Source organism: Mobula hypostoma, chromosome 1, assembly GCF_963921235.1.
Source record: "Mobula hypostoma chromosome 1, sMobHyp1.1, whole genome shotgun sequence".
Taxonomy (NCBI): domain Eukaryota; kingdom Metazoa; phylum Chordata; class Chondrichthyes; order Myliobatiformes; family Myliobatidae; genus Mobula; species Mobula hypostoma.
The window spans coordinates 246,359,695-246,384,520 of record NC_086097.1 but is presented as its reverse complement, the minus strand read 5'-3'; the positions used below and the strand labels follow the sequence as shown (position 1 = coordinate 246,384,520).

Below are 24,826 nucleotides of genomic sequence, written 5' to 3'. Positions count from 1 at the left end.
TATGTTAATGCCCCACCTCCTCTTAGTACCCCATCCCTTCTTTATTTATTTATTTATATTTATTTTCCCTTTTTTCCCTCTCTTCTTTCTCCCTCTGTCCCTCTCACTATAACTCCTTGCCCATCCTCTGGGCTTTCCCCCCCATCTTTCTCCCTAGGCTTCCTGTCCCATGATCCTCTCCCTTCTCCAGCCTTGTATCCCTTTTGCCAATCAACTTTCCAGCTCTTAGATCCACCCCTCCCCTCCTGTCTTCTCCTATCATTTCGGATCTCCCCCTCCCCCTCCCACTTTCAAATCTCTTACTATCCCTTCTTTCAGTTAGTCCTGACGAAGGGTCTCGGCCCGAAACATCGACTGTACCTCTTCCTAGAGATGCTGCCTGGCCTGCTGCGTTCACCAGCATTTTTTGGGTGTGTTGCTTGAATTTCCAGCATCTGCAGATTTCCTTGTGTTTCCCATGGTGTGGTAGTCTAGGACAAGGGCATAGACTAGGATAGAGGAGTGTCTACTAAAAACAGATGCAGGGAAATTTCTTTAGCCAGAGGTGGTGAATTTGTGGAATTAATTACCACAGGCAGCTGTGAAGGCCAGGTCGTTGGGTGTATTTAAGGCAGAGTTTGATTGGACACGGCATCAACGGTTATGGGGAGAAGGCCGGGGTATGGGGGCTGAGGAGGGGAAAAAGTGTCAGCCATGATTGAATGGCAGAGTAGACTCGATGAGCCAAATGGCCTAATTCTGCTCCTATGTCTTATGGTCTAATTGCATATTGTACTGGAATTATTCTGATCTTTTGAAGAATTTCTTTGGTTTTCTTAATATCAGAATCACACGTATTATCACTGACATATCTATTTCATGAGGAGACTGAGGTCCTTTAACATCTGTCGGATGATGCTGAGGATGTTCTATGAGTCTGTGGTGGCCGGTGCTATCATGTTTGCTGTTGTGTGCTGGGGCAGCAGGCTGAGGGTAGCAGACACCAACAGAATCAACAATCTCATTGGTAAGGCCGGTGATGTTGTGGGGATGGAACTGGACTCTCTGGCGGTGGTGTCTGAAAAGAGGATGCTGTCCAAGTTGCATGCCATCTTGGACAATGTCTCCCATCCACTACATAATGTACTGGTTGGGCACAGGAGTACATTCAGCCAGAGACTCATTCCACTGAGATGCAACACAGAGCGTCATAGGAAGTCATTCCTGCCTGTGGCCATCAAACTTTACAACTCCTCCCTTGGAGGGTCAGACACCCTGAGTCAATAGGCTGGTCTTGGACTTATTTCCTGGCATAATTTACATATTACTATTTAATTATTTATGGTTTTATATTGCTATATTTATACTCTATTCTTGGTTGGGGCAACTGTAGCTGACTATGACTATGATGTTGTGAAATTTGTTGCTTTGTGACAGCTGGACAGTGCAATGCATAAAAAATTATTATAAGATACTGTACATAAAAATGTAAATAAATGGTGCACAAAGAGAGGAAGATAGTGAGGTCATGTTCATGAGTGCATGGTCCATTCAGAAACCTCATGGTGGAGATGAAGAAGCTGTTTCTATAATAATTAGTGTCTATCTTCAGGCTCCTGTAACTCCTCACTGATGGTAATACTGAGAAGAGGGCATATCCTGGGAGGAGAGGGTCCCCCAGTGATCAATGCCACCTTCTTCAGGCATCACCTTTTGCACATGTCCTCGATGGCCGGGAGGTTGGTGCTCATGATGGAGCTGGTTGAGTTTATAACCTTCTGCAACTTTTTTCCAATTCGGTCCATTGGCCCTTCCTGGTCATTGGCGCCTCCATACCAGACGGTGTTGCAACCAGTCTGCACGCTTTCCACAGTACATCTATAGAAATTTGCATGACATACCAGATCTCCTCCAACTGCTAATGAAATATAGCTGCACCCATGTGATCAATTAATCAACTCACCCATTTGTCTTTAGAATGTGGGAGGCAAATTGAGCACCCAGAGGAAACCCACGTGGTCACATGGATATCAACACATCTATTGAGATGTTCCCACAGCAAATGATCTCACACTGAGGACTCTTTATCTTATATCATGCTCGTTATTTATTGTAATTTACTTATTTTTGCATTTGCACAGTTTGTTGCTCATTGATCATTTTACAGTTACTGATCTGTAGATTTGCCGAGTATGCCCGCAGGAAAAAGAATCTCATGCGGTGACATGTATGTGCAATACTCTGATAATAAAACTTACTTTGAACTTTGGCACTATGGTACCACTACGCTACTGTGTCACCCCACTGGTGTACAGACTGCCTAATTCTTTTGTTTTCAACCTGGAAGTCATTGTCCGTATGACAAGGCACACCATTACTTCATTTATTACTTGGCTGTCATGTCCTAAAATGACCGCAAGCTATGAAATATGCACTGTAAATCCCAATGTGATTTTTAATACCCCTGCAAGAAGCTGAAGATCCAAATCATCTGTTCAGTAAGGGATCAGATGCAGGCTTGGTGCTGTTTGACAGCTCAGGGGCCACTGTGCCTGCAGGGAGTCGAGCTGGAGTTGCGGGGCCAGTCTCGTCACCCTCATTGCTCCTCTCAAAACGGCCTTCAGCCCCAAACAGGGGTATTTTAGATACCTCAAACACGAGCAAATCTGCAGATGATGGAGTTTCAAGCAACACACATAAAAGTTGCTGGTGAACGCAGCAGGCCAGGCAGCATCTCTAGGAAGAGGTATAGTCGACGGTTCGGGCTGAGACCCTTCGTCAGGACTAACTGAAAGAAGAGCTAGTAAGAGATTTGAAAGTGGGACAGGGAGGGGGAGATCCGAAATGATAGGAGAAGACAGGAGAGGGAGGGTTGGAGCCAAGAGCTGGACAGTTGATTGCAAAAGGGATATGAGAAGATCATGGGACAGGAGGCCCAGGGAGAAAGAAAAGCGGGAGGGGGGAAAAACCAGAGGATGGGCAAGGGGTATAGTGAGAGGGACAGAGGGAGAAAAAGGAGAGAGAGAAAAAGAATGTGTGTATAAAAAGAAATAACGGATGGGGTATGAGGGGGAGGTGGGGCATTAGCGGAAGTTAGAGGTCAATGTTCATGCCATCAGGTTGGAGGCTACCCAGACGGAATATAAGGTGTTGTTCCTCCAACCTGAGTGTGGTTTCATCTTTACAGTAGAGGAGGCCGTGGATAGACATATCAGAATGGGAATGGGAATGGGATGTGGAATTAAAATGTGTGGCCACTGGGAGACCTTGCTTTCTCTGGCGGACAGAGCGTAGTTGTTCAGCGAAACGATCTCCCAGTCTGCGTCGGGTCTCGCCAGTATATAGAAGGCCACATCGGGAGCACCGGACGCAGTATATCACCCCAGCCGACTCACAGGTGAAGTGTCGCCTCACCTGGAAGGACTGTCTGGGGCCCTGAATGGTGGTAAGGGAGGAAGTGTAAGGGCATGTGTAGCACTTGTTCCGCTTATGAGGATATTTTAGACATCTCTCTGTCAGTGGGCCAGGCTGTCCTCAATATTATTTATATTTCACATTGTTCTCAGTATTTCTTTTGCACCATTTGCAGGTCTATATTTATTGATTTAGCAATACAATGTGGAGTAGGCCCTTCCAGCCCTTCAGACCACACCCCAGCAACCCCCGACAACCTGGATTTAACCCTAACGTAATCACAGGACAATTTGCAATGACCCATTAACGTACCTGGTACACCTTGTTACTGAGGGAGGGAACTGGAGCAGCCGGGGAAAATCCACGCTTTCAACCGGGAGGATGTACAGAGACTCCTTACAGAACGGTGCTGGACTGGAACTCCAAACTCAGGAACGCCCTGAGCTGTCACAGTGTCACGCTAACTGCCACGCTACTATGGCACGTGTATAGTTTCTCATTGTTCCGTCATATTCCTATAAGTGCTGGCAAGAAAATGAATCTCAAGGTAGTATATGATGACATGTGCGTAGTTTGATGATAAATTTACTTTGACGTTGAATGTAGGTGAATGAGAGGTGACCTTACAGAAATGTTTTAAAGTTCTGAGAACAATTGATAAGACAGATGGTGGCAGTCTTTCCCCCGTGGTAGGGGAGTCTAAATCTCGGGGTCATGGGTTTAAGGTGAGAGGAAATAAACCTGAGGGACAACATATTTACACGGAAGGTGGCGAGTATATGGAACAAGCTGCCAGAGGAAGTGGCTGCACCGGGTACAATAGTACCATTTAAGAAGCACTTAGCACTTGAATAGGTACATGGAGAGGTGAGGGCTGGGAGGATATGAGCTGAACGCACGAAATTGGGACTAGGTGGGTGGGCGCTGTGGTCGGATTAGACTCATTGGCCTGAAGGGCCTGTATCCATGCTGTATTGATCAATGACCCTTGTTAGAACTGTTCGGCTGCCTCAGCGTCTGGTACGTAGGGGCCGGTGGGGGGGGGGGCACTGCACAAGATTGAAATAAGCTGCAGAAAGTTGTGAATTCAGTCAGTTCCATCATGGACACATGCCTCCCCAGTCTCCAGGATAACTTCAAAGAGCAGGCCTCAGAAAGGCACCATCCATTATTAAGGACTCCCCCCCCCAAATCACCCCGGACGTGCCCTCTTCTTATTGTTATCATTAGGAAGGAGGTACAGAAGCCTGAAGGCACACACTCAGTGATTCAGGAACAGCATCTTCCCCACCACCATCTGATTTCTGAATGGACATTGAACCCATGAACACTACCTCACTCCTATTTTTGCACAACTTACTGCATTCAACTATATATATATATATATAAATTATATAAACTGTAATTCACAGTTTATCTGATTATGTATCGCATTGTACTGCTGCTGCATAACAATAAATTTCACAATAAATGCCAGTGATATTAAATCTGATTCTGATTCAGATAGAGGGACTTTGACCTCATAGCATTGCCTCTGTTTCTCGTTGCACAGATATGGCCTGAGTGTTTCCAGATTTTCAGGTTTTACTGAACATCTCATCACCTGCTCTCGTGTTATATTTGCCACAAAATCCAGCAGCGCTGCATCGATGTACTCTGATAAGAGGCTGCTTCTGTTGTAGGTAGTACAATGACGGGTGGCTGGGTGGAGATATGTCTCTACCAAAGGAGGTGTAAGGTGCTCCTTCCCTCCGCTAGCCTGCAGGTCACCCTTGGGCAAGGTGTAGCACCTGATGAGCCCCCCCCCCCCACCCCGATCAGGGTCCCGTGAAGCCCTGTAAGCAGGTGGTGAATGGCCATATGAGCAGCTGGTGCCTATCACAAGTCCTGGTAATGCGACCACTGACGCCCGGCAGACCATCTCTGAAGAGTATTGATAAGGGCTGGGGTCACCCATCTTGTAAAGACACTGCCCAGAAGAAAGCAATGACAAGCGACTTCTGTAGAAAAATTTGCCAAGAGCAATCATGATGAAAGACCATGCCTTCTTCTGAGCAGTATCTTTACAAACTGAGTGACCCCAGCCGTTAACAATAATCTTCAAAGATTGCCTAGCATCAGTGGTTGCCCAACCAGAACGTATGACTACGTCATACGACATGGCACGTGATGATGATCATGAGTAGAATGAACTGAAATGACTCTGTGGTTAATGTTCTTTGGTTACTTTATATTGTTTGCGCAATCTGTCTTTTATTTTGAACACTGGGTGTCCGATGGTCTTGTGAAGTGAAGTCTTTTAAAGGCTTTATTGTGTTTTTTTGTGGCTGCCTGGATGAATACAAATTTCAAGGTTGTATACTATACACATATGTACTTTGATAATAAATGTACTTCAAATCTTTCACAAGGATGGGATCTCCAACTTTGATTAAAAAGGCCTTATCATGTAGGTGATCATGGTCAATGAACAGGGTTACAGAATCTCTTGTCTCGATATTATGTCAACTGTTTATTCTTCTGTGTTGAAGCTGCCTGACCAGCTGAATTCCTCCAGCGTGTTGTGTGCGATACTCTGGAGCTCCAGCATTTGCAGAATCACTTGTCTCAATATTATTATCATCATTGTCGTTGTCGTCTTTCAAATGCCTGTTACACCGCTGGCATTTAAGACAGCAGTGAAGGTCCTCCATCTCTGCTTGTCCTTAGCCATCTTCTCTATTGTGCCCCAGGTGTGGTTCAGGGTCTTCATTTCTGCCTCTATTGTATGGCACTGAGTTGTCTTTGGCCTCCTCTGCCCTTCAGGGTCCAATGAAGTGCTGTCTTGAATGGGGAGTTGGCCTCCCTTCTCATCATATGCTGGTTCTCCAGGTTCAAGGGGTTCAGCTCAGGGCTAACAAGCCTGACTGTTCAAAAAAAATGTTATGGAAATAGAAATGAAGAATCCTATCTCAATATTATGTCGACTCTATAGCTGCTGCCTGACCTACTTTGTTCTTCCAGCATTTTGTGCACTGCTCCCTCCTAGCTGCAGGGGTGCATGGCCGTGCAGTAACTGAAATGCTGTTACGCACAGGAGCATTTCTACAGCAACTTGTGTGTGACGTAATGTAGAGTGTTAATGTGCTTCCCATGTCTATGGTGCAAGGTGATCCAAAACAGTAAAATGCAGGCATTTGCTGAAGATCCAATAAAGTACTCTGAATTTCAAAGCCAAATTTCCCTCAAAATTGTGATAAAATTTATATATCAATGAATCTATTAATGGGCACCTTTGAAACACCTTTGAAGCCATTCAATCAGAATGAGAATCATGCTGTAAAATTTCCGGTAGCAGTACTGGGCAATGCATTAAAAAATTATTGTAAGCTACAATAAGAAATATAAAATAAATAAATAGTGCAAAAAGAGAGTAAAATTGATGATGTTTGTGGGTTGACTGTCCATTCAGAAATCTGATAGCAGAGGGGAAGAAGCTGTTCCTAAAACATTCAGTGTTTCTCTTCAGGCTCATATATCTCCTTCCTGATGGTAGTAGTGAGAAGAAGGTGGCGTGGGTTCTTAATGAAGGATGCCACCTTATGAGAAATTGTCTTTTGAAGATGTCCTTGATGATGAGGAGACTAGTGCCTATGATGGAAATGACTGAGTTTATAACTCTCTACAGCTTTTCCCGATCCTGTGCATCCGCACCTCCAGAGCTGGCATGATGCAACCAGTCAGAATGCTCTCCATGGTGCATCTGTAGAAATTTGCTAGTCTTTAGTGATGTAGCAAATGTCCTCAAACTCCTAATGAAATAAATGTACTTTTATTTTGATGTAGGAAATTTCAGTAGTTTAATGCTTATTAATCATTAGATATTTCATTATAGGGCTGGCACTTTAAAGCGTTTGCTGAACTGACATGATATCCTTTATATGACAGCCACTATTTCAGTCTATTGAGCTTTTTCCACAACCTTCTGCTCCCAGTGGGAGGCTCTGCTTACAGGGGCATGGAGTGAGAATCAAGGCTGCAAAATTATTGCCCATTCTCCCTGGGATTATAGAATTTTATAGCAGAAGGCCATATATTTTCTGAGTAGATTTTTGTAAGAATAGCTGCCAACTTTTAAGTGGCCAAATACTCACAATTTGTGACATACTGTGCAGCTAAGGCTATATTTATTTCTTCTTTCTAGGTTATACACAATGACCTCATTTTAGAAATGTACCATCCAACGGCAGGGAACATAACTGTTCCAGGTAGGTTAAAGGTCTCTTTTCTTCATTAGAGCACAACTAAACATCCCTTGCTGCTGTGTTCTGTTGTTAGCAAAGGAAAGTAATAAACAAGTATTTCAGTGTTTACTGTGCAAGCAGAGATCTTCGAAAATATAACGGAAGCACCAGTAATTTCTGTATTTACCACAGCTTTCTTCTTCGCTTTGGCTTATGTTGTTGAACTTTTTAGTTTATTTATTGACGTGCAGTGCAGAATAGGCACTTCAAGGCACACCCATGATTTAATCCTGTTTATAATTTGCAATGACCAATTCACCTACCAAACAGTACGTGTTTGGATTATGGGAGGAAACCCGAGCACCCAGAGAAAACCAATGCGGTCACGGGGAAAATGTGCAGCAACGGGAATTGATCCTATGTTGCCTGTACTATAAAGCATTGTGCTAACCACTCTGCTACCATGCCAATAGAACCTTTGGAAGCTTGATGTTAACACAAGGCTATTGAGGTCATGTGTGACCCATTGACCACACCACTCCAAAGCGGTCACATAACTCTTCCAAAAAGATGTGTCTTCTTGGTGAATCTCTCTTTGGAAAACTAGACAAGAATATTGAAGTCCTCTAGTATCACGGAAGCTACTATCCACATGGGAAGGTGTTAATCCAAGGATCACTCTGGTTGATAACCTTTAATTATGACTAGACAAAATATAGAGATGTATTATGCTTGAGGGGTGTACATAAACCTGAGGAAAGGTTGAAAGTTAGGGATTTTCTCCTAAGGAAGATGGGAGGTGACTTGCTAGAGGTTTACAAGATGATAAGAAACATAGATTGAATAAATAGTCAGAGACTTTTTCCCAGGGCAGAAATGGCTAATATCAAGGGGCATAACTTTAAGGTGTTTGGAAGAAAGTATAGAGGGGATATCAGTGGTTGGTGCATGGAACACCCTGCCAGGAATGGTGGTAGACGCAGATACATTAGAGACATTTAAGAGACTCTTAGACAGGCACGTTGATGATGGGGAAATGGCAGGCTATAAGTGGGAAGGAAGAGTTAGATTGATCTTGGGGTAGATTATAGGGTCGAAAGTTGACCCTGTAAGCCGAAAGTTGTGCACTGTGCCGCAGTGTTCTATGTTCTATAAGCATGTAAGTGGAGTGGAGGAGAGATGAAAAGAGAACATCTGCGACAGGGCAGAAAGCAAGAGAGGTTAGCAGGCAATTCATTTCCAATTAGTCTCTTAACCTTTGAGCTAGAGTTCCCTTCCGCTCCCCACTCAAGAATACTGAAATATTCTAACAGCAGATTGCTGTAACCAAACTGCTTAGAGTGATTTTTATGCAGAATTATCCTGTAGCGTCAACAGTGCTGGAGCCTTGAATAATTCTGTAAATCTAAAGATTTAAGTTCAGTGTTTTAAATGATGCTTTCAATTCCGTGTTTATCGGTGCTATGATCCTAAGATTTTTCGTTATTTCAACCACATTAATAAATGTTAATACCCTTCTGGTATTCAATGGTTTGATGTTTTACATTCTGTGTTTTTCCCTTGTTTTTTGCTGGGAGCTTGATGTTTTCTTTGAACGGGTTCCATGGTGTTTCTTTGTTTTGTGACTGTCAGTGGGGAAGACAAATCATACAACCTTTGATAATAAATGTACTTTGAATCTCTGAATCTGTAACACTATGAGTAAATACAATTCATTGAACCAGCGGTACTAATTTGGATATTTAATGTTGTATTGTTGGGAATGTCTGCTTAAAAAGTTGCATGGGTAAAGCGTACTGAATCAGAATCAGGTTTATTATCACTGACGTGTTGTGAAATTTGGTGTCTTACATAAAAACAATTACATAAGTTACAATAAGCTGTGTACATACATCTATTGATGCTTCTGGACACATCTTCAGTGATGTTCCTGGAATCATCGGGTGTTTCGGGTCTTTCAACATCATACAACCTCCTCCAGATGACCCAGCCGGGGCTGATCAGACCCCAGCTTGTGTCCAGATGGCTAGCTACTTATGACTCCATGGCTCCCCTCTTTTGAGCCACAGCCATCTTGAGGCCCTCTCTGCCGCATGGGTGGTACTGCGGATGGCTCTCCTCTTCCTCTCTCCCTCAATGCCCAAAATGCTGAAGGCTCTAACTAAGGAACAGGCTACGAATCTCCTACAACCAACCTCCACTGGGAGACACCTCGCTCTCCATCCAGCCTGCTGACAGTTGCTAACCAGTCCTGCATACTTGGAGAGCTTCCTTTCAAAGGCCTCTTCCAAGCTATCTTCCCATGGGACTGTCAGCTCCAGCAGCACCACTTGCTTAGTAGACTCAGGCACTAGGACAATGTCTGGTGGCATATAAAAAATATGTAAAAAATAAGTAAGTAGTGTAAAAAGAGAGTAAAATACTGAGGTCGTGTTCATGGTTCGTGGACTGTTCAGAAATCTGATAGCGGAGGGAAGAGGCTGTTCCTGAAATATTGAGTATTTTGTCTTCTGCCTCCTGTACCTCCTCCCTGATGGTAGCAATCAGAAGAAAGTAGTAGGGGTACTTAATGATAGATATTGTCTTTTTGAGGCAGTGCCTTTCGAAGATTTCAAAAATTTTAAGATCTTGGCTGAAATTAAATTTCTACCATAACGGCACGTTGTAGATACTAAATCTTAACAGGGCTGCACATTAGTGCAGCAGTTAGTGCAATTGCTTGACAGCGCATGGTTGTAAGATCAGTGTTCAATTCCCACCAGTGCCTGTAAGAAATTAGTAATGTCTGCCTGTGACCGCATGGGTCTCTTTCAAGTACTCCGGTTTCCTCCCATGTTCCAAAGACTGAGGGTTAGTAAGTAGTGGGCGTACAATGTTGGCGCTGGAAGCGTGGGGACACTTGTGGGCTGCTCCCAAGCGTAATTCCCAGACCATGTTGGTCAGTGACATAAAACCATGCATTTTACTGCATGTGTCGATGTACATGTGACAAATAAAGGTTATCTTCGGCGGTTGATCGGGGCAGGACTGCGCAAGCACGTGTAAGTTGGCCCGTGAGGCAGTGGGAGTATTTAAAAGAGAGCAGTTTGATGGAGCAGGCGACGGAGTAGAGGGGAACAGAGTAGGAACGCTTTGTCTCGAGAGCTTCAGCGAGCAGAGGCTGAGGACGAGCTTCACTCCAAGTGAGGAGAATGGTCTGCAGCGGTATTTTATTTGAAGCAAGGAAGGCGGCGAGGCTGTAGCGTATTGAGTAGGTCATGACAGCTGAGATCGGCCCCGTGGTTTGTTCCTCCTGCAGCATGTGGGAAATCAGGGATACTTCCAGTGATTGTGCAGGAAATGTGTCCAGCTGCAGCTTCTGGCAGACCGCATTGAGCGGCTGGAGCTGCAACTGGATTCATACTGGAGCATCCGCGATGCTGAGAAAGTCATGAATAGCACGTTCAGTGAGTTGGCCACACCACAGGTAAAGGCTACACAGGCAGAAAGGGCCACTAGACAGCATAGCAGTAGGCAGGTAGTGCAGGAGTCCCCTGGGGTCATCTCCCTCCTAAACAGATATACTGTTTTGGATACTGTTGGGGGAGATGTCTCATCAGGGGAAGGCAGCAGCAGCCGAGTTCATGGCACCATGGGTGGCTCTGCAGCACAGGAGGGAAGGAAAAGGAATGGGAGAGCTATAGTGATAGGAGATTCAATTGTAAGGGGAATAGATAGGCATTTCTGCGGCCGCAAATGAGACTCCAGGAGGGTATGTTGCCTCCCTGGTGCAAGGGTCAAGGATGTCTCTGAGCGGCTGTAGGACATTCTGGAGTGAGAGAGTGAACAGCCAGTGGTCATGGTGCACATAGGTACCAACGATATAGGTAAAAAACAGGATGAGGTCCTACAAGGTGAACTTAGGGAGTTAGGAGATAAACTAAAAGGTAGGACCACAAAGGTAATAATCTCTGGATTACTACCAGTGCCACGTGCTAGTCAGAGTAGAAATAGGAGGATATATCAGATGAATACGTGGCTTGAAAAATGGTGCAAGGGGGAGGGATTCAAATTTCTGGGGCTTTGGAACCAGTTCTGGGGGAGGTGGGACCAGTACAAACAGGACGACTGCACCTGGGCTGGACTGGAACCAATGTCCTGGGGGAGCATTGGCTACTGTTGTTCAGGAGGATTTAAACTAATGTGGCAGGGGGATGGGAACAAGTGCAGAGAGACAGAGGGGTGTAAAATGAGGGTAGAAGCAAAAAGTAGTAAGGTGAAAAGTAAAAATGGCAGGCAGGCAAAACCAGGGAAAAAATCAAAAAGGGCCACTTTTCAACATAATTGTATAAGGGCTAGGAGTGTTGTAAAAACAAGCCTGAAGGCTTTGTGTGTCAATGCAAGGAGCATTCGTAACAAGGTGGATGAATTGAATGTGCAGATACTTATTAATGAATATGATGTAGTTGGGATCACAGAGACATGGCTCCAGGGTGACCAAGGATGGGAGCTCAACATTCAGGGATATTCAATATTTAGGAGGGATAGACATGAAAGAAAAGGAGGTGGGGTGGCATTGCTGGTTAGAGAGGAGATTAACGCAATAGAAAGGAAGGACATTAGCCTGGAGGACGTGGAATCGATATGGGTAGAGCTGCATAACACTAAGGGGCAGAAAACGCTGGTGTGAGTTGTGTACAGATCATCTAACAGTAGTAGTGAGGCATTAAACAGGAAATCAGAAATGCATGCAATAAAGGAACAGCAGTTATAATGGGTGACTTCAATCTACATGTAGACTGGGTGAACCAAATTGGTAAGGGTGCTGAGGAAGAGGATTTCTTGGAATGTATGCGGGATGGTTTTCTGAACCAACATGTCGAGGAACCAACTAAAGAGCAGGCCATTCTAGACTGTGTATTGAGCAATGAGGAAGGGTTAGTTAGCAATCTTGTCGTGCGAGGCCCCTTGGGTAAGAGTGACCATAGTATGGTGGAATTCTTCATTAAGATGGAGAGTGACATAGTTAATTCAGAAACAAAGGTTCTGAACTTACAGAAGGGTAACTTTGAAGGTATGAGACGTGAATTAGCTAAGATAGACTGGCAAATGATACTTAAAGGGTTGGTGGTGGATATGCAATGGCAAGCATTTAAAGATCACATGGATGAACTACAACAATTGTTCATCCCAGTTTGGCAAAAGAATAAACCAGGGAAGGTAGTGCACCCGTGGCTGACAAGAGAAATTAGGGATAGTATCAATTCCAAAGAAGAAACATACAAATTAGCCAGAAAAAGTGGCACACCTGAGGACTGGGAGAAATTCAGGGTCCAGCAGAGGAGGACAAAGGGCTTAATTAGGAAAGGGAAAAAAGATCATGAGAGAAAGCTGGCAGGGAACATAAAAACTGACTGTAAAAGCTTTTACAGATATGTGAAAAGAAAAAGATTGCTTAAGACAAATATAGGTCCCTTACAGTTAGAAACAGGTGAATTGATCATGGGGAACAAGGACATGGCAGAGCAATTGAATAACTACTTTGGTTCTGTCTTCACTAAGGAGGACATAAATAATCTTCCTGAAATAGTAGGGGACTGAGGGTCTAGTGAGATGGAGGAACTGAGGGAAATACATGTTAGTAGAGAAGTGGTGTTAGGTAAATTGAAGGGATTAAAGGCAGATAAATCCCCAGGGCCAGATGGTCTGCATCCCAGAGGGCTTAAGGAAGTAGCCCAAGAAATAGTGGATGCATTAGTGATAATTTTTCAAAACTCTTTCGATTCTGGATTAGTTCCTGAGGATTGGAGGGTGGCTAATGTAACCCCGCTTTTTAAAAAAGGAGGGAGAGAGAAACCGGGGAATTATAGACCGGTTAGCCTGACATCGGTGGTGGGGAAAATGCTAGAGTCAGTTATCAAAGATGTTGTAACAGCACATTTGGAAAGCGGTGAAATCATCGGACAAAGTCAGCATGGATTTGTGAAAGGAAAATCATGTCTGACGAATCTCATAGAATTTTTTGAGGATGTAACTAGTAGAGTGGATAGGGGAGAACCAGTGGATGTGGTATATTTGGATTTTCACAAGGCTTTTGACAAGGTCCCACACAGGAGATTAGTGTGCAAACTTAAAGCACACGGTATTGGGGGTATGGTTTGATGTGGTTGGCAGACAGGAAGCAAAGAGTGGGAATAAACGGGACCTTTTCAGAATGGCAGGCAGAGACTAGTGGGGTACCACAAGGCTCAGTGCTGGGACCCCAGTTGTTTACAATATATATTAATGACTTAGGCGAGGGAATTAAACACAGCATCTCCAAGTTTGTGGATGGCTCGAAGCTGGGTGGCAGAGTTAGCTGTGAGGAGGATGCTAAGAGGATGCAGGGTGACTTGGATAGGTTAGGTGAGTGGGCAAATTCATGGCAGATGCAATTTAATGTGGATAAATGCGAGGTTATCCACTTTGGTGGCAAGAACAGGAAAACAGATTATTATCTGAATGGTGGCTGATTAGGAAAAGGGGAGGTGCAACGAGACCTGGGTGTCATTGTACACCAGTCATTGAAAGTGGGCATGCAGGTACAACAGGCGGTGAAAAAGGCGAATGGTATGCTGGCATTCATAGCAAGAGGATTCGACTACAGGAACAGGGAGGTACTACTGCAGTTGTACAAGGCCTTGGTGAGACCACACCTGGAATATTGTGTGCAGTTTTGGTCCCCTAATCTGAGGAAAGACATTCTTGCCATAGAGGGAGTACAAAGAAGGTTCACCAGATTGATTCCTGGGATGGCAGGACTTTCATATGATGAAAGACTGGATCAACTAGGCTTATACTTGCTAGAATTTAGAAGATTGAGGGGGGATCTTATTGAAACGTATAAAATTAAAAGGGATTGGACAGGCTGGATGCAGGAAGATTGTTCCCGATGTTGGGGAAGTCCAGAACGAGGGGTCACAGTTTAAGGATAAAGGGGAAGCCTTTCAGGACCCAGATGAGGAAAAATTTCTTCACACAGAGAGTGGTGAATCTGTGGAATTCTCTGCCACAGGAAACAGTTGAGGCCAGTTCATTGGCTATATTTAAGAGGGAGTTAGATATGGCCCTTATGGCTAAAGGGATCTGGGGGTATGGAGAGAAGGCAGGTACAGGGTTCTGAGCTGGATGATCAGCCATGATCATACTGAATGATGGTGCAGGATCGAAGGGCCGAATGGCCTACTCCTGCACCTGTTTTCTATGTTTCTATGCTCCTATCTTTTCTTGTAGGGTGCCACGCATGCAGCCAAAGTACTCTGGCCAGAGAGATATCAGTCATTGATGGAGTAATCTAAAAGTCAGATACTCCAAAGCAGTTCATTTCACTTACTTTCTGCCCATTACACCTGCAATGATGATCCTCCATCACAGATGAAGAAGGGTTCTTCATTGCTGTTTCCATAACAATATTGTTTGACCAATCAGGGTTGTTAGCCTGAGTTGAACCTCCGAACCTGAAGGATTGGTGGACCACTCATAGTCCAGCCTCTACCCTTTGACCTGTTTGGCATGGGTGACCCTACCAAGAGCCAAAGCACAAAGCCCTGACTCCAGCCAGCCTAGCTCTCTGGGTCATTAAGGCATGCAAGCCTCTAAACCGTGACAGGGTTGTGGTCCTCTTGGAGGAGTTCATTGCAGAGCCCAACTTATCTGATGCATCAGGAGGACCCAGAGTGTTATCAGGCCCATTCTCATTGACTTATAGTTGTGGCTGTATAAACTCAGTGGTCACTTTAATAGGTACAGGAGGTACTTAATAAAATGGTCACTGAGTATATGTTATCACAGAGTTTAGCATATGTGCTCAGTGTTCCTTAAACACATAGTTACTAGGAGCCTAGCTGCTGCACTGTGTTTATTCAGTAGTTGCTAGCTACTCGATCACAGTGATATATTTTATTGCAAAAGAAGATCAAGTTGTTCTGGTTATGAAACCACATCCTCGCTAAACCAGCCTGGCTCTGTCAATTTGCTTAATTATGTTAACCTGCCCAAATGTATTAACCTGTCTAATTGTTCCACTTACAACCCTGAACCTGCCTGATAAAGTTATCGTCCTGGCTGACCTTCCTACCATCACCTCAAGTAACCGTGAGTCAGAGTACAGAAAGGAGATCGATTGCTTAGGGACATGGTGTCATGGCAGTAACCTTTGCCCTCAGTGTCAGCAAAAAGCTGGGCGTTGACATCAGGAAGAAGGGGACAGTGCACATGCTCCTGTTTACATCAAGGGTACTGAGGTTGAGCAGGTTGAGAGCTTAGTGTTCCAAGGAGTGACTATCTCCAGTAGTCTATCCGGGTCTAACCATGTAGATTTCAAGGAGAAGACAACACACCAATGCCTCTACTTCCTCAGGAGGCTAAAGCAATTTCTCATGTCCCCTATAACCCTCACTAATTCTTTATTCCTTGGAGTGTAGAAGATTGAGAGGAGATTTGATAGAGGTATACAAAATTATGAGGGGTATAGATAGGGTAAATGCAAACAGGCTTTTTCCACTGAGGTTGGATGGGATCGTAATTAGAGGTCATGGGTTAAGGGTGAAAGGTGAAATGTTTCAGGGGGACATGAGAGGAACTTTTTCACATAGAGGGTGATGAGAGTGTGGAAATGATTTAAATGGTTTTACCACTAGATAGGCCGAAGAGCCTGTTTTTGTACTGTATTTTTCTATGATTCTATGACTCTAATTTTTATCAATGCACCATAGAGAGCATCATGTTACCATAAAAAACCCTCAGAGAGCTGTGGACGCAGCTCAGCACATCCTCCTCTCCATGGAATTTATCTAAACTTCTCACTGCCTCAGTAAAGCATCCAGTGTAATCAAAGACCCCTCCCACCCTAGACACCCAATTGGGCAGAAGATACAGAAGTCTAAAAGCATGTACCACCAGGCTCAAAGATACTTTCTATCATCATCATCATCATTGAGTGCTATGTCGTATGATGTGGGTGATCTTAGTCTTTCCATGACCGTGATTGTTCTTGGCAAATTTTTCTACAGAAGCGATTTGCCATTGCCTTCTTCTGGTCGGTGTCTTTACAATATGGGTAACCCCAGCCACTATCAATACTCTTCTGCAATTGTCTGCCTGGCATCAGTGGTCACATAACCAGGACATGATGTGCTCCAGCTCCTCATACTACCAACCACCACCTCCTTCCATGGCTTCACGTGACCGTAATCAAGGGGAGTGGGGAGCTAAACAGGTGCTACATCTTGCTGAAGGGAGACCTGCAGGCTTGTGGAGGGAAGGAGCACCATACTCCTTCTTTGGTAGAGACATATCTCCACCCTGCTATCCATAAAGCTTCTATACCACTGTTATAAGGCAACATGAGTAGTCCACTGATAGGCTAAGATCGACTGCTTGCCTCACAATCTACCTCATTATGAATTGCACCTTATTGTCTACCTGTAATGCACTTTCTCTCTAACTGCTACACTCTACTCTGCACTCTGTAATTATTTTCCCTTGTACTGTCTCAATGCACTGTTGTAATGAATTGGTCTGTATGAACATTGTGCAAGACAGGATTTTCCCTGTATGTTGCTACATGTGACTATAATAAGCCAATTTACCAATTATGCACTTTGAATTGTATGTCACATTGACAGTACCTCAGCTGCAGTGTCCGCAAGTGCCATCATGTTTCAGGTGTCATCAGAGCTTGTCCACAGCATCGTAATCCTAACCTGTATGTAACGCATTTTGGGCAGCTGAACCAGACTTAGATAGTGATTGGAAGTGCAGTGCTCAATGTTGTGGAACAGAGGGACCTGGAAGTACAAGTGTAGTTTACAGAAAGACACTGTCACACTGGAGAAGAGATCTACCATGGTGCTACCTGGACTGGAGGGCCTGAGTTATAGGGGAGGTTGGCAGAGTGCAGCACAGAAGAAAGAGGGGTGACCTCATAGAGGTTTAAATCAATCATGATGGGTACGAATAAGGTGAGCAGTCATAGATCTTTCCTCAGAGAGGGGAATCAAAAACTAGAGAGTACAGATGCAAGACAAGAGGAGAGAAATGTGAAGCTTCTTTTATAGAGAGGGGCATGAGTATCTGGAACAAGGGGCCCGAGGAAGTGGTCGAGGCAGGTATAATTACAACATTTAAGAGGCATTTAGATAGATATATGGAGGGGAAGGGCTTGAGGGTTATGGGGTGAACGCAGGGAACTGGGACTAGCAGGGAGGATGCTGTGGTGAGCATGGACCAGTTGGGCCGAAGGCACCCAATTTTATGACTAATTAGCCAGTATAATTAGGGATTATTTATTGATGCAGTATTGAATTCTGTATTAATTCATTAATATTAAGTGAAGATATTAATTCAGCAGTATAAAGAACCTTGTGATTCCAGATATATTAAATATTGTTGCTATAGTGAAATTAATATGTTGATAATCTACCCCAGAAGTCGGCTGGGGTGATATACTGCGTCCGGTGCTCCCGATGCGGCCTTCTATATATTTGGCGAGACCCGACGCAGACTGGGAGATCATTTCGCTGAACACCTACGCTCTGTCCACCAGAGAAAGCAGGATCTCCCAGTGGCCACACATTTTAATTCCACGTCCCATTCCCATTCTGATATGTCTATCCACGGCCTCCTCTACTGTAAAGATGAAGCCACACTCAGGTTGGAGGAACAACACCTTATATTCCATCTGGGTAGCCTCCAACCTGATGGCATGAACATTGACTTCTCAAACTTCCGCTAATGCCCCACCTCCCCCTCGTACCCCATCCGTTATTTATTTATATACACACATTCTTTTTCTCTCTCTCCTTTTTCTCCCTCTGTCCCTCTCACTATACCCCTTGCCCATCCTTTGGGCTTCCCTCCCCTTTTCTTTCTCCCTAGGCCTCACGTCCCATGATCCTCTCATATCCCTTTTGTCAATCAACTGTCCAGCTCTTGGCTCCATCCCTCCCCCTCCTGTCTTCTCTTATCATTTTGGAAATCCTATCATTTCTCCCCCTCCCACTTTCAAATCTCTTACTAGCTCTTCTTTCAGTTAGTCCTGACGAAGGATTTCGGCCCGAAACGTTGACAGTACTTCTTCCTAGCGATGCTGCCTGGCCTGCTGCATTCACCAGCGACTTTTGTGTGTGTTGCTTGAAATTCCAGCATCTGCAGATTTCCTCGTGTTTAGATTGATTTTAGAGTAGGTTAAAGGGTCGGCACTGTGCTGTACCATCTCATGTTCTGTTAATCAGCAAATCTATATAGTTCTGTAAGCCTTCCTATTAATCCTATTAGAATACCTTAATCCTGTTGCAGTGCATATGGCTGTTAACCCAGTAATATTAATTAGCATTTCTAATCCTGTAGTATTAGGCAGCATTACTAATCTACGACTACTATTCTTAATTTTACTTACTTGCTTACTGCTTGTAATGCCTACTGGCATTTAGGGCAGCAATGAAGGTCTTCCATCTCTGTCTGCCATTTGTCTTGGTGTTTGTGGTGTTCAGGGCTTCCTTCATCATGTCAGTAGCTTCCTCTTGGTTTTCACTACTGTCAGTCATGCATGTCCCAGGTGGAGACTCAGGACAACCGTCATATGCAGATGTAGGAGGATTGTTCGTTGCTGTTGCCATAAAAGCTGCAGGTGTTTAGGGCATCAGTGAAGGTTTTTCCATCACACATATAGAAAGACTTTTCATTGCTGTTTCTGTAACAGTTTTGTTTTACCAGTCAGTGTTGTTAGTCCAGAGCTGAACCCCCGAACCTGGAGGACTAGTGAACCACTCTTACTCTCGCCTCTACCCTTTGACCTGTTTGCCGTGGGTGACCCTAAGAAGAGCCAAAACAGAGAGTACTAACTCCAGCCAACATTGCTGTCCAGGTGACTGAGGCACACAAGCCTCCAATCCACAATAAGATTGTGGTCCTCTCCGAGATACTCTTAATCTAATGTTACTCAGTTATTCGAGCCATATTAAAAACTCCTGTTTATCATTTGACATTAAGTAGTTCTTTAAATGGGTTTTCTTCGGGTCCTCTGATTTCCTCTGATGTCCAAAGACATTCCGGGTAGGTTAATTGGTCATTGTAAATTGTCCCGTGATTAGGTTAGGGTTAATCAGGGTTGTTGGGTTACTGGGGAGGTGTACTGAAAGGGCCTACTCCACCCTGTTTTGCGAAATAAAAGAGATCTCCAATAAATGTTATGGATCGTTCTTTGTTTTTAATCCATAACTAGGACATTGCATAATTGCCCTGTGGAATTAAGTAATATCATTACATTGATATAATTTATCTAACAAAATAATCCAGTACTCTCAAGTAATTTTGTTAAGGTAGTGTTATTAAATAATTCAGACTCAGTTTTAACCATGTGTGTTATGTTTAACTAAATAAATAAGTCACAGCATCAGTCCATCTTCGTACTTGCTCAGGGTTACTAAACCTACAATAGTAAATCTCTGCACTTTTTTCAATCTTATTGATAGCTTTCTAATAGGATATCAATCCTAATGTTTAAATATTAATAAGATTAAAAGAGTGCAGAAAAAATTCAGAAGAATAATGCAGGTCTGGAGGACTTGAGTTATAGGGAAAGGTTGAATAGGTTAGGCAAGCAGGCTTTTCCCACTGAAGTTAGGTGGCATTACAACTAGAGGTTATGGGTTAAGGGTGAAAGGTGAAAAATAGAAGAAGAACATGAGGGGAACCCTTTTCTTTCAGAGGGTGGTGAGAGTATGGAATGAGCTGCCTGCAGAAGCTGAAGACTTCAATGTTTAAAAGGGAGTACTGTACATAAATGGGAGGGGTATAGACGGATATGTTCCAGATGTGAGCCAATGGAACTAGGAAGAATATGAGTTTGACACCTAGATGGGCCAAAGTTCCTGTTTCTGTGCATTGTGCTCTGACTGTATGTGGTTACTTGCTATTGACCATCCAAGACTATTTATTAGTGCTGTTACATAGTGATAACTTCTATTGATTCAGTAATGTTAACCTGCTAATGTTATATAGTGATCTTTACTACAAAGATATTTAGTAGCATTATTATCCTAGTCGGGTGTTGGGGTGGAGGTATGTCTCTACCAAAGGAGGTGTAAGGTGATCCTTCCCTCTGACAGCCTGTAGATCACCTTAGGGCAAGGTGTAGCACCTGCTTAGAACCCCCCTCCACCCCCAAACAGGGTCACATGAAGCCATGGGAGCAGGTGGTGGATGGTCGTATGAGTAGCCGGTGCATGTCACAAGTCCTGGTTAAGCGACCACTGACACCAGGCAAACAATCTCTGAAGAGTATTGATAATGGCTGGGGTCACCTGTCTTGTAAAGACACTGCCCAGAAGAAGGCAATGGCAAACCATCTCTGTAGAAAATTTTCCCAAGAACAATCACGGTCATGGAAAGAACATGATCGCCCACGTGATACAACACAGCATATAACGAATGATCGAAAATCTTAGTGGTAGTAAGACATACTGCTAATCCAGAATTAGTAAAAGTGCTAAATAGTTCTGAAACTGAGTAATGGTGTTAATCCACTGATACTGGGTAACACTGTTAATCCAACAATATTTAATATTGTTTCCCATGATGGGGGAGTCTAGTACGAGAGGGCATGATTTCAGGATTGAAGGGCGCCCTTTCAGAACAGAAATGCGAAGAAATTTTTTTAGTCAGAGGGTGGTGAATCTATGGAATTTGTTGCCACGGGCAGCAGTGGAGGCCAAGTCATTGGGTGTATTTAAGGCAGAGATTGATAGGTATCTGAGTAGCCAGGGCATCAAAGGTTATGGTGAGAAGGCGGGGCAGTGGGACTAAATAGGATAAAATGGATCAGCTCATGATAAAATGGCAGAGCAGACTCGATGGGCTGAATGGCCTACTTCTGCTCCTTTGTCTTATGGTCTTATGGTCTAATAAAATGTTTAGCTTGCTCTGTCAGTAATACGAAATAGAATTGTCAATGTTAAATAGTCCTGTTGCTAATACACTATTAAAATGTCACTGTTAGTCTGACAATGATAAATATTAATGCTAATCCAGCGATAGTAAGAGCAGCTGTTAAACACGGAATGGTGTGGTTACATAGTGTTTAGCACAATCGCTTTACATTGCCAGCAATCACCAGTTGAGGGTTGATTCCCGCTGCTGTCCGTAAGGAGTTTGCATGTTCGCCGCGTGACCGCGTGAGTTTCCACTCACATTCCAGTACCTTCCACATTCCAAAGATCAGCAGGTTAGGGTCAGTGGGTGTGGGCATGCAGTCTTGACACTAGAAGCATGGTGATGCTGTCAGACAGCCCCAGCACAATCCTCAGACTGTGTTGGTCATTGATGCAAATTACATATTTCACTGAATGTTTGCTGTTTCAATTTATATGTGAAAAATGATGCTAATCTTTAATCTTTGATCTATATCCCCGTGTATCCTTTGGCAATCTTCTGCTTTGCCCACAAGACTACCAATTCTGTGTCAGTGTACACTTTCCTACAGGAAAGATGTAAATAACGCTGAAAGAGTACAGAGAAAATTTACCAGAATTGGAGGACCTGAGTTATAAGGAAAGGTTGAATAGGTTAGGACCTTATTCCTTGGAACGTAGAAGATTGAGGGGAGATTTAATAGAGGTATACAAAATTATGAGGGATACGGATAAGGTAAATACAAGCAGGCTTTTCCCACTGAAGTTAGGTGAGATCCCAACCAGAGGTCATGGGTTAAAGGTGAAAGGTGAAATGTTTAAGGGAAGCATGAGGGGAAGCTTCTTCATATAGAGAGTGCAGAACAAGTTGCCAGCGCAAATGATGCGTGTGAGCTCAATTACAGTGTTAAAGAGAAGTTTGAATGGGAACATGGATAGTGGGGGTATGGAGGGCTATGGTCGCGGTGCAGATCGATGGGAGTAGGCAATTTAAGTGTTTTGGCCATGGACTGGGGCCTGTTTCTGTGCTGTACTCCTCTATAACTCTGTGAAATGTTAAACTATTTTTTATCTTTCACTGTGCAATGCTAAATACAGCACAGGAGATGTCTATTCATTCCATTAGGCTTGTACTAGTATTGGAAAAAGCTATCCACCTTGTCCCACTCTGCAGCTCTTAAATTGTTCTAATGTTTCTCCTTGGAAGTTAATGAATCTATGTATTTTGCACACTGCATTCCAGACTAAAATAGATGATTGTGTAAAAGAATTCATCCTCTTGTAACCTCTGCTCTTTTCCCAGTCACCTCTACTTTATGTAACAATTAATGTCATTTTATTGAAGCCAATAAACCCTCTTTATTGAGGCCAGCAGCCACCCTCATTAAGGTGCAGAACACCATCCCAAGTTCTCGGAGTTAATTTTGTTTTCCATTTAGAGACCCAACAAAGTACAGGCCTTTCCGGCCCAACGAACCGCACTGCTCAGCAACCCACCTAGTTTACCCCGGCCTAATCACAGGACAATTTACAAAGACCCACGCACACACGGGAAGAATGTACAAACTTTGTTTTACAGAGGACGCTGGAACTGAACTGTGAACTATGAAGCCCAGAGCTGTAACAGTGTCACGTTAATGGTGGTGCCCTATCAGAGGGCTTGTTTGGGATTTGAACCTGGCACCACTCGCATGTTCACATTTTTCTCCCAAAGTGAGAATCATATCCAGGGGTTCCCAACCTCTTTTATGCCATGGACCAATACCATTAAGCAACGGGTCCGTGGGACCCAAACTGGGGAGCACTGCCACTTACTTAGCAGTAGAAGTCATCAAATTCTTGCCTGCGTTCCAAATAATGGATGGATATCAGGATGTAAAATTAGAACACTCTCACAGGTCTTAAGAATCACAAAATACCTCTAAGTTTTTTATTATGATATGAATTCTGTGTGAGACATTTTTTCTACATATTGCTATGAGAAAACATTTGATATATATTTTAGAACGGGGGTGAAGATGAATTTCTTTAGCCAGAGGGTGGTGAATCTGTGGAATTCATTGTAGCAGCTGTGGTGGCCAAGTCATTGTGTATTGTAAAAGTGGAGATCAATAGGTTCTTGATTAGTCAGGGTTTCACAGGTTATGGGGAGAAGGCAGGAAAATGGGGTTGAAAGGGACATGATAGAATGACAGGTCTTATGTTATTGCATCTCATGAAGCGTCAAGCTAGTTTCAACATATATTTACAACATTAGCCCGTATTTTCCAAATAGCAATTAATTTTGCCACATGTTGTTGTTTTCCACAAGTTTTCCCATTACTGAGTGCAGCCTTTAGTTCCCACCTTGTCTGTACTTTTCAGTGTGTGTTGAATCATCCTCATGCTAGTTTTGTTACTATAATCCTTCGAACAACATGTTTAAGATGCACTGTATAATTTGGTAGCATAGTGTGGTGTCGAGTCAGGGCTACATTCTTTGCATGACCACACCTTAAGCAATAGTCACTCTTTTAGAGAATTACGTGGGAGACGTCAGTTTAGGTAATCTGTCGCTATATGTCATAACAAATTCCTCTCTCCCCATTTTCAACCTACATATATAAACAATGGTGGCTCTTCCTAAAGGGAATTTGTGCAAACTTGCTGCCATAATTGCATCAGACGTGGAAGAGCTGCATAACCAATAAAAGCAATCTGAGAATCTCATTGGTCCCAATGTTGTTCATTCTTATTTCTTCTCAGAATCAGGATTATTTTCACTGACGAATACTGTGAAATTTGGTGTTTTACCTCAGCCATATAGGGAAATAGATGAAATGAGAAGAGGGCATGACCTGGGTGGTGAGGGCACTTAGTGATGGATGCTGCCTTCTTGAGGCATCACCTTTTGAAGATCTCCTCGATGGTGAGGAGGCTCAAACTTCAAAGTACATACGTGTCACCTGAGATTCATTTTCTTGTGGGCATGCTCAATAAATCTAAAAAATAAAAACCATAACAGAATCATTGAAAGACCACACCTACTTGGGCATTCAACCAGACTGTAAGATACAACAAAACTGTGCAAATACAAAAAGAAAGAAATAATCATAATAAATAAATAAGAAATAAAGATCGAGAACATGAGATGAAGAATCCTTGAAAGTGAGTCCATAGGTGTGGGAACATTTCAGTGTTTGGGCAAGTGAAGCTGTCCCCTTTGGTTTAAGAGCCTCATGGTTGAGTGGTGGTGACTGTTCCTGCACCTGGTGATGTGAGTCCTGGGGCTCCTGTACCTTC

General features: G+C 43.6%; 1 protein-coding gene across 4 annotated transcripts in view; it reads left to right on the top strand.

Moving 5' to 3' along the window:
* The window catches only part of sugct (succinyl-CoA:glutarate-CoA transferase), a 563,356-nt gene that overhangs the window by 385,860 nt on the left and 152,670 nt on the right, over window positions 1-24,826 (top strand). For 3 of the 4 annotated variants that reach the window (XR_010020283.1, XM_063066693.1, XM_063066716.1), the window contains exon 13: window positions 7,577-7,640. The exons of the other annotated variant lie outside the window; for it this stretch is intronic. Coding sequence is in view for 2 of the 3 variants with exons in the window: in XM_063066693.1 (XP_062922763.1) it covers window positions 7,577-7,640 (64 nt within the window). In the remaining variant the exon portion in view is untranslated. The remainder of the gene's footprint in view (window positions 1-7,576; window positions 7,641-24,826) is intronic. 4 annotated transcript variants of the gene reach the window in all.